We start from the raw sequence: 11,291 nt of genomic DNA, 5'->3' as shown, positions 1-11,291 counted from the left end.
GTTGGAATCTCAGCCTTCTCAGTGGCCACAGACTGACATTTTTATAGGAGCGGTTCTGAGTTACTGTTTGGGTGCTGTACTGATGCGAGAGAAAGAAGAGCTTAATGTCTTCTGAGAGACTTTGGGAGAGATGATGATTTTCCTCAAGTATATTTAGGTGTTCTGATTGGACTGTACTTCTCCAGGACTTGTAATGAAAACTACAAATTGAATTGAAGCATTAGCAGAAAAGAAAGAATATTTTTATTATGCAGTAGATGCAACAGCGCATCTCAGTCAAGGTGTGACTTCCTTATTTCTAGAACAAATCTTAGCATATAACAAAACAGTAACAAATTAGAAATTAATTGCCTTATAACTTTAGGAAATGCTTTAAAAGCTACCAGAGAAGTGTCCAAATTTAAATCCTTTTAATATTAGTGCCAAGCAAAAAAAATCACAGCATCTGTACTGTCTGCACATCACTGAACGTGTTTGCTACAACATACATAAACCCTCAATCACTGGCAGAAAGGCATGTCTCTATCAATAAGCCACCTAACCCATCTGTCTGGCTATTCCTGTTATTTAAAAATGCAAACCGATCTACTTTACCCTGCAGCTCTTATTGGATAGAAATAAGAGAGAAGGGCTCAGAGTATTTCACAAAATTATTCCTTGGCTCAGTTTCGTGGCTGTGCTGGAATAGGACTATCACCTCCTGTACAGTAAGCACTAAATCAACTCATACAATGCACTTCTTTGTGTACTGAACGGAGCTAAATCCAAAATCTGAGACTAAGTCCTTTTGCACAAAATGATTGCTCTGTTTCTGTGCTCAGTGCAGCCTGCAGCCTCAAGGTCTTGGAGTTGCTCTGACACAATGAAAGAAATACTTATTCAGAGGACATGATCTTCAGTAGGCAAACAAACACCAACAAGAAACAGATGGATTTCAACAGATAAATATGGAATAAAGATTGAACTGACTTACAGGGAGATTTATTTAGCAACTGTTTCCAATTTATCTTTGAGATGTACAGTAGCAGCAATTTATAAGAAGTCAGAGCCAGCTTGCTATTTACATTGCATATAAACAAGCCTAAGTGAATAATTAGGCCACTGAAGTACTTGTTTTTCAAACTGTGTAGGCTGTTTGGATGCCCTACTACCTCCTAGCACTTCTAATTTCTTGAGAATCCTAAAAATAATTAGTATTACTACAAAGTCTTATGAGTTTCTCAGCTTGCAGACACGTAAGCAAATCTAAAGGCAAGTTCTTGTATTTATTTTAAGATCTTACTCTTAATACGGATATTGTCATAGAAAATCATTCATTCAGAAATAACTGCAAATGCATGAAATAAAGTTTTTCAACTGCATAACCAGACTTCATATTAAATTTCAATATTATTGTTAATATTGTTATAAATGCTTATGCTTTAAATTAAATTTGGAGATTTAAAAGCCCAAGAGTTACTGATATTGGAAACTGATGCATTTTCTGTGCCTACTAGACCAAGTGTTGTTTGGCCAGTGTATCTCAGTTTTTAACCAACAGCTTTGCTGCCAACCCTCAGAGACTAACCCCATTGTTAGCAAAGACAAAACCAATATTGGATACAGCACTGGGGGCAGATATTGGACTGAATAACTGGGATGATTACTGCAGTAATTGATGCAGATAGTAACACACAGGAGCTTCGTGGCCATTTGGTTGCATGTTCTTGATTTTCCTCCTTCTGTCTCTTCTATTTTCCGGTGCCTTAGCATATCAAGCTGGTCTGACTGAGGGGCTTTGCTGGCTTCTGAATATTTAACACTCATTATTAGCACTTTTTAAAATATGCTATGATGGTTTAATGATGTGGGAATCTGTCTCCCAGCAAACAAGACAGCACAGATCATTGAACAGCCAATGGCAAATTTCAGGTGCCACATTAACATCCTATGCTAACATGGAGCAGGAATCACATTTTATTGTATTTTCACTTGTCATGTCAAGGACTTCTGCTTTACTAAGAATAATATCAATAATATAAATAGTGACCATATATAAAATACTATCTCCATCATTTATTTCTGACAGCAAAGACAGGCTAAACCTAGGATTGCAAGCATGGATTCTTTTCCTATATTCACAATGCATGTTTTTATAAAATCATATGCAATTTTCTGAGTGTTAAAGTATCCTGCCATTTCTATATCTGAAGCTCTCTAAGATACATAGTATACACTGAATGAAACAAAAATCTTCAGGCTTTTCACTCCTTGTATAATTCCCTAGAGTTCCACAGATTCTATAAAAACCCTTAAGCCATAGAAGTGTGACTGTACAGTATTTCATACAGTATTTATATACATTTCTGAACAGAATATTGCACTGTATGAATAATCTTTGTAACTTCCAAATATTTATGTTGCTAAATCTTGCCCTTTGTATGACTGCAGAAATTGCAGGAAATAAACCCTCCCTTGTATATTCACAGGAATCTGGGTTATCTGGCTTTTAAACCAAATTCAAAACATACTTCAAAAGCAATTGCCACACAGAAGACACTCTTAATGTGAGTAGCTTGGTTACATCTCTGCTATATGAAGTAAAGGGTCATGCATTGTCCTGAGCATAACTATCAATACACGCAAAAAAAGCTGATGTTATTTTCCTCTTTCAAATCCACTGAGAATCCATAGACAGCTGCCACTTTTGTCATTTACATACAACTTGAATTGATTTCTTCAGTTTAAAAGCTGTAAACTTACACAAAGGTTCTCTCAACCTGTGTTTCAGGTTTGGTTTCAAAATCATTTTATGCAAAATTTTTAGATCAGATAGTCCTCCTTGAAGAAATCAAGACATGACAAAGTCTGTGAATCCTTTAATAAAAATTCCTCAGCATCCACATTTTAGGAAATGCTTATTAAGTTTTCTTAGTTTATGTCCAGCTAGTCCTATATGTCCCAAGTTCACTAAAACCAAAAATTGGCTTTTCTGTATTTTTTTTATCAGCCAAGTTTTCTAATACTGTTAGTTATTCTTTTAGGCTTTGTGTGAATTAGTTGTGAGCATCTGGTCTACAGTTGCTTCTGCTGCATAAAGAAATACCAAAGTGTAGCTCCCACTCTATAACTTTCTGGAAATAAGTCTGCTCATTGACTTATTACAGTAAATAGAGAAGAAAGTTTCTCAAAAAGCTGGTGTTAGCTGGAATAGTTAGATAAGAACAGGATAGTCATTGCATGGGGGAAAGCAGCAGAACTCCAAAAATTTGGGCAATGGAATATGTGAGGAGAAAGGGGGGTGAGTAACTTTCCTCTTGTTGCTCTGTTGATTAGTAGAGCTGCTCACAGCAAATATTCACCCATGGAATGCTGGAGCTATCTCTCTCCTCCCACCAAGCACTAATTTTATTGTTATGGCCCCAAGGGTCCACCCCTGCCCTACTGCACAGGAACTTGCACTTTGGTTTCAATCCTGAAAAATGGTTAATGCCAGTATTGCAAAATCTATATAAAAGCTTCTTTCAATGGCCACCACTTGCAGAAAAAAAATAGGGTTGTACATAAAAGACTCTTAGCCTCCCTCATCAATTTGACCCTGGTCAAAACTTGAAAAAATGAGGTTTATCCATAAGACTTCTGATGCAATTAATGAAAGTTTTGGGTCTAAACTGCCTTTACAGTTTTAGAACCTCAGATTATGGCTGCTTGCAATGTTTAGGTCAGAAAAAAAAAAAAACAACAAAGACATATTCAGGGTGGCTATTACATTCTTTCTCTTGAATCAGGACAAAAAAATCAGTGAAAGGTATTCTTACAATGTAAATTAATTTTATTCAAAACAGATTAAAAAAACCAACAAAGCTTGCCTAACTACATGAGGTAGTACATGTAGCAAAAGAGAAGGCAGAATATGGTATTCTGAAATATGAAGAATATGAATAAGTTTACAAATTGGATTGAAATAGATTCAACAACAGAAACAAAATATACCAAAAATAAAGTTTAACAGCTTTTCAGTCTTAAAGCACCAATACACTTTTCATAGAAAGAAACATAGTATCACCACTACATGTTCTTCATATACCATAATATGGTAAAATTAATGTATCAAGCTGTTCACCATAAATGAATTCTTTAAAATTGTGAAGCAACAAATGACATAATTGTCACTGGGCTTCGTACCACTATACTTCCTGGCCTGCAGGAGTATTTGCCAGGTCACAAGGAGCAAGGTTAGCCTTTGTTACCATTTTCTTTGGTTTTTTTGAACATTTACTCACATATTATTAGAGTTCAGCATATTGATAACATGTACAGCTCAAGGCTGTAAACTTGCCAATTTTTTTAATGTGTACAATTCTACATTTTTTCTAAACCCAAATTTAAGTAAATTGAAGGAAACATGGCAAAAATAAAGCATGTGTTTGTGCAGAACTTCAAGCTTATTCCTTAATTTCAGGTTACTGCACTTCTAAATACAAAGATTTTATTAGATTCTTTAAGGTTATATATGCCTGTTTCACACACCCATCCCAAGACAGTGGAATATCTGTGAAGGATTGGGCCATAATGAATTATGGCTATTTGAAGGAATGAGATTAGCAGCATCCAATAAATATTTTATTAATCTATTTTTAAAAAAATAGACATGAATGGCCCAGTCTCTTAAGAATATTTTTTAAAGGAAAGCGTGTTAGCATGACCTAAGGCTTCTTCCTATATTTTATAGGAATTTATCACAATTTATTTCAAAATAGGTATTTGTACTTGTTATGATCAGTGTGAAATTGAGAACAATCTAGCTCTTCATTGATGCTTTCATGGCTAATGCTACTTTAAATCATTAAAAAGTTATATATGTAATTATTTTACTTTAAGGCATGATTTATGTTTTCAAAATATTGGGATGACTTCTTTTATGTACATTGAAAATAAAAACTCAGGCCTCCCTCTGGTATAGTTTTAAGGTTACTGTTAGTGGCATATATAAAGCACCATATAATAATATATTCAGATGAAGAAAACAAAGAACACTTATGAGCTTTGAATTAACTGTATAGGAGTAACTGCTAAGAAAATATAGCAATATTTAACACAGGATTCAAAGTAATGTTATATATCATTATAGATTTTCAAATTATTTTTTCTCCCATGTTTATTTTTACAGATTTTTTTCATTAAGATTTATATGCAACTTAAATTTTTTTGGTGGAAAGCAGTATACATCTTCTGTACAATAATGTTACAGCTTTATACAAATTTCAGGAATCACAAGAAATGGCCTGTATTAATCTTTTCCAAGTGCTTTGGTTTCACTTGCCTGTTACATGTTTTACTTGCTAGATTCAAACAACAGCAAATACTCTGAAAGCCTTGCTTCCTGGTGGATTCTGTAAACTGAAACATAAAAGCAGTTTTTATGTTATTTTTAAGACCATAACACTCCAATAACAACTTTAAAAAAAATTCAATTGTTAATTCTAATATCCTGCAGTACTTCTTGTGACAACTCCTCAATTTATCTATCTAGAATTTTTTTTAAACTGCTACAAATAAAAACTACATAAATTTCAGATTATTATTTTCCAAAACAGCTTAATAGGAACAAAATACAACATAGAAAAATTCAAGTAATCCTTTGTGACAAGTGAGAGTGTTTTAAAGAATTGAAGCAAAATGCTAAAAGTGTTTTGGAAATAGAGAAAACATACATCTTATGCTTACTCTTCTAGCAACTGTATTTGGAGAGAACTTGCAGACCTAGGAGATCACTCATTTGTTAATTGCTTCTACAATGAATAATAGATTTCTACAAAGACCTAATGTCTAACAAAACCCAAGGGAATGCCTGAATGGATAAGTATCTGGCTTCAAAAGAAAAGAAACAAAAATACCCAATTCCAATGAAATGTTGATAGGATAAGTATCTTTGTCTTAAAATTGGACCATGGACCAGCATGTCTTATTTATTGGTCCATTTTTTCTTTTTTTTTAGCCAACTCAGCCTGAAGATTATCTGGGAAGGAAAGGGAAATGGAGGTGGAAGCAAGGAAAGGCACAATGGAAGAGGTTGACTTCAACATCATTAGAATTCATCATGTTCTCCTTCACAGAAAACTTGTTTGTGACTCTCTTCCAAACTTCTGACCTCCCAAACTTTACCAAGATGATTAATATGTAAATATATGTGTATTTATACATATTTTAAATTTATATTTATTTATATTATCCAATACATATATTAAAGTATAAGTGATCATCAAATTTGCAACATTCTTCCTGTCTGAATCTATTCAAGAAAATTTATATGGACAGCAAAAGTGTCAGTAAGGAAGCACTCTAAGGGAATTGGATGATCACAGAGAAAAGTCAAAAAATATGTAAAATAAGTCATCCATTGAGCAAAGAAAATCTGTAGTTTACAAGCTTCCAGAACTGTTGAGGTCTGAGAGAAAGGGAGAAGACATTCTCCTACCCACCATTAAAAACAAGACAAAAATACTCAATATTTTCCTACTTCTGAGTTTTCTACAGAAACCTTTTTGAGGTTTTTTTCCACTTAAATTTCTCACAAAGACTATAGTCTAGTTAGGTAGCCATCATTTTTGGTCTAAGAAACATTCTTAGCTTTACTGGACAAAAAGAGTGGTACAGTATTTTAGAAATAATTTCTCTTTCTTCCTTTGAAACTTGGAGAGCCCTTTCAGGGATTAAATTAAATCTACAACACATAGTCATGTGTTATCATCACACAATTTATAAATACACCCAATACAAGTAGTGAACTTTCACAGCATCTACATGTCTTTCACAAAAACACTGTTAACAACAAATTATTTAATAAAGAGCATCAAAACTATGTTTAAATTATTGTGAATTTTAATGTTTGTGAGTATTAAGTATGATTCAGGATCACTGGTGTGATACCATGTAAATCACTAATGGACCATTCATCAGGAACCAATGAACCTGCATCATTAACGTCAACTTTTAAAAAATCCTTAAAGGAGTAACTGCAATTTTCTTATTAAACATTGTGTTAGTTGCAAAAGAACTAGCAAAGCAAACAAGAGGTTTACTTTATTTCATAGCCAGCTTTTCAGGGTAATGTTGTATGAGCTTAGAGGAGGCAGGCAGCTCCATTAGCACAGCCTTTCCAAAGTCACCGCAGCCGCTGTTACCCAGGGCAGACACATTGCCAGGCTGTGGACCTTATCGAGGCCAAGAGTAAAGTGTAACCTTTGCAAATGGGCTCTGTACCTTTCTGAATATATCCCGTTCTGAAAGGAGGCCACATAGACCTTTCTTTTGTCCACGGGCATCACATCGACGTAGCCGCCCTGGTTGCGCACCACACCCGCGTGCACTGCTGCCCGGCAGATGCTGGAGATCTGGCAGGGAAGACACAGATTAGCTCTGCACTCATCCTTTTATTTCACCATTTTTAGGAAAAACGACAAATAAAGGTATTTAAACCAAGTCGAGCAAACATAAAATAATTATATTTATTGCACGGCTAATTTTATTAGTCCTACGATATTTAAATCAGCTTCATTAGGAATTAGGCCATTTTATAGGAATTCAGAAAGAGATTTCAGGTCATTTACACCATGATGCAAAAATAATTTATTTCAGGCTATTTCAGTTCAAAGATCAGGAACGTGTTTCAATACTTCAGCCCTTTCAAAATGAAAGGATCTATCAGCCAAAGCCTCAAATATTAGTGAAGTGATCCATAATTAAAGGGAGCATTGCAGTTTTCTATCCAGGCATGGGTAAATATTAAAAGCTAATTAGATGAAGGGTATAATGAGAGCATCAGACAGAAGATAGAGGTCTAAAATGAAAGTTCTCTGTTAAGTTAACAGCACTTACAGCTGCTTCAAACATCTATTTTCTGGTCACAAATTCCCCTTGTGAACCCATTAGGAACAAACAATATCCATAGAAGGATTTCTCAGTGACATTCTTGATAACTTTAATTTAAATAATTGATTTAAACTTGCAGTACTCTACTACTCTTTCAGCATTTTAATAATTGTCAGAAGAATTAAACTTAGATATTCCAGAAGGTAAGTCCCAATCTTTAAAGCATAGCATAGCAAACTGCAGTTCCATCTTCAGTGTATCTCCACTTAAAACCAAGGTTTTTTAGTGGGAAAAGTTTTCAATGCAATAGGTTTCTCACAAACAACCTTTAAAAATTTAGCCAATATAAATAGCTGGTGAAACAGGCCACAAAAAACTGCATTTCTTCCAGTTATAATTGGAATAATTTATATATGTTATCATAGCCATTTTCAACCTCAATGCTATATAAAATCAAGAATTTAAAATAGCAATGATTTTCCTACTTTCATTCTAAGCACAGGACTTGCCAGGCTCACTCATATATAGTTTGTCTTTTAATGTTAAAATATTTAAAGCAGTAAAGATCTGGAATAATTTATGCAAATAATCTTTTGCAAAGACGCTTTAGAGTTTTTCTTTCCACACTGCTGGGTGCATTTTTTGAACATGCCAGAAAGGATGCCATTTATACCCCTCTGTACTTTTCCTCCTCCCAAGGTTTCAAAACAGTTTTTATACCCTTAACACCAATAGATGCCTTATTGTTAAGATTATAGTACGCCTTATTTATGCATACTGTGGAGTAAAAAAAGAGTAGACTGATCATGTGCAATTTCAAATACCCAGGGGGAATAATGGCCTCTGCAATACAGGATTACAGTCAGAAGAAATAAAAGATGATATTTACAAGCAATTAACTACACTGAAGAACTAGAAGAAAACTATTCATTCTATTCATTCCTAGCACAATAACACAGCAGTAACTTTGTTTTCAGTTCCCACTGGAGATATAAAAAAAGGCTTGAGGTACAACTGGGGAAAAGAAAGATCAGCTTTTTCACCTCTGTAATAGTAATCAAAATGTACCCTCACCCTTTATACCATGACATAAGGGTATACTCTCATAATTACATTTGAGGATGGCTAGGACGTGGTGGCTGTTCCAACACTATTTGGAAGTTTCTAGTCAAGTAAAAAGGAAAGGAAAATTCAAGGGATGGAGATTTTGACAGAAAAGGCTGACTGCTTGTTGGAAACAATGTCCAGCAAAGGATGGGGGGCATTGTTAGGGCTGGCACCACAACTGGACCAACCAAGTATGGCTGGGCTAATGCACAACATTTCAAAGGTGAAGGCACGACACTTGAAGGGAAAATGTGAAAAAGGAGAGGTCGGAAGACTGGGGTTCGTGAAGCCAGCTCAGACAAAAAATTTTCAGATGAAAAATAAACTGATATTCTGATGCTACATTCCAGATGAGACTGGAGAACAAATTCACATAGCTTTTGAATAAATGAACAATTACATGAGTATAAATTCATAATTATGAACTAGTTTGTAGGAATAGCTATGAACAAATGCATATAGTTTTATAAACATATACAGAATATCTTTTTTTACCAACTATTATCTGTCCTTGTCTCTCAAGAACTTCTCGTTGTCTTGGAATGAGACTATTAGACATGCATCTAAATGGAATCAGATTCCAGTAGTGATGCCACAGTATTTCCTGTGCTCAATATTATGTCATCCAGGTCACACTTCCTTGAACCACTAAGGCAAGCCTCCTGTTGATTTAGGCAAAAAAGGATTTTTCTATGTCTATCACAAATTTCAGCATATTATTTGTGGTTTACATCAGGATCCCTGTGTCACTTTCTGGAAAACTTCAAAGATTTGAGTTTGTTTCTTTAATTTTGATGAAGAAATTCCAAAGGATGTATAAGACAGTATTTTAAAGTTAGTATGAACACTTTATACAGCATTATATGGCCCTGTTTTGTTACTGTGTTGTGAACACTCCTAAGCTTGTTAGTATTTTTGACAGGTGGGATGGGATCTGAATACCAAGTTAATTATTTTCCTAACTCAGATACTCAACAAATACCAGTATCTACCACAGCACAGCATTACTCTACAAAGGCATTTAAACCACAAGTGTCTTTAACATACCATCATAGGAATATGGAGCTATTTAATAGCTTTCTACATCATATTCTCTATATTTTACCATAGCAGAGAATTATGAATACTTTTGCAAAAGTTTCAGGGAATGTTTCTATATATGGTTACTGAAACAAAAATTTGTATGACCAAAGCCTTCAAATGGTATAAAATTTTACAACTCCATCAAACTCTTTAGATAAAGGATATTTCCTGTTCTCTAGCCCCTGGAAAAATAAGGTAGGCACGCTGAAAAATTCAAGATAATTCTGCTCTGCAGATACCTTTTTCTCTCCTTTACCACTGTACTCTCTGTATTAAAAACTACTGAAAACATAATCTAGAACAGCACCTTCAGTGTAAATGTCTACCCTGACAGCACCTGAAGTTGATAAGAAGACTCCCATCTCTGGTGTTTCACCTGTATTTATATCCATTTTTTCCTAAAAGCAGTATGGCTGCACACATCTCTATATAACGATGATGAATAATGAGATAGTACACCTAAAATAATTTTAAAGTATACCTCTATAACACTAATTAAAGTCACCTGGGACTTCTCCAGCCAAAGAAAATACATATTATGACACTTCCCCTCTCAAGATTAAACACAAGCATGTCTTCTTTCTCCTACAATATTCTCTTCTAATTGATGGGAAACTTTGTCTGTAGCCCTCAATCACAATCACAGAGCTGAAAGAAAATCATCTTCCACAAACTGGACTTGCATTGAATCTATTTTCACTGCTCCTTTTATGCACGTTAAGGATCCAGTTCACAAATCAATTACCTTTCTGAACTGGAAATACCATTCACGTCCATTACAACACTTGTGGACAAGGGTGTTTTCAGGACAAGACACTCAGGTAATCCAATGGACGTCAGTTAGTTTCATAATGCTGAAGATCAAATATTTCACACATTTCAAAGAACTGGAAAGTAGTGAAAATCATCATCTGACCCAGCTGGTTGCCATACTACTCTTTATGACATCCATAGGACAGTCAAACTAGAGTTTACAGCCAAAAAATACAAACTGCTTTCTCTGCCACTGCATCCTGGCTTCTTCATAGAGACATGACAAAGAAGGGGTATAAATTAGAAATCTCTTTTCAGACTTCCTACCCACCTCAGAACTAAACATGCTGTAGAAAAGACAGGGAAAAAAAATTTACTAGCTAACAAAATGATAAAAAAAAGTCTGTTAAAATAATATAACAGTGTGAGATACTTTACACAAATATATCAAAACTCTGTCACAAATACTTAGTTATTCACACAGATAAGAAATATTC

At 34.5% G+C, this 11,291-nt stretch overlaps 1 protein-coding gene across 1 annotated transcript in view; it reads right to left on the bottom strand.

Annotated features, from left to right (window-relative positions):
* Positions 1-3,906: 3,906 nt before the first annotated feature.
* CRISPLD1 (cysteine rich secretory protein LCCL domain containing 1) overlaps positions 3,907-11,291 on the bottom strand; it is a 36,548-nt gene continuing 29,163 nt past the window's right edge. The window contains exons 13-14 of the mRNA XM_059477770.1: positions 7,243-7,373; positions 3,907-5,379 (exon numbers count right to left, since the gene is read on the bottom strand). Coding sequence (XP_059333753.1) covers positions 5,328-5,379; positions 7,243-7,373 — 183 coding nt within the window. The 3' untranslated portion in view covers positions 3,907-5,327. The remainder of the gene's footprint in view (positions 5,380-7,242; positions 7,374-11,291) is intronic.

The sequence above is a fragment of the Ammospiza nelsoni genome, chromosome 1, assembly GCF_027579445.1.
Source record: "Ammospiza nelsoni isolate bAmmNel1 chromosome 1, bAmmNel1.pri, whole genome shotgun sequence".
NCBI lineage: Eukaryota > Metazoa > Chordata > Aves > Passeriformes > Passerellidae > Ammospiza > Ammospiza nelsoni.
Note: the sequence above shows the minus strand (reverse complement) of the source record. Positions and strands in the feature narration are given on the sequence as shown.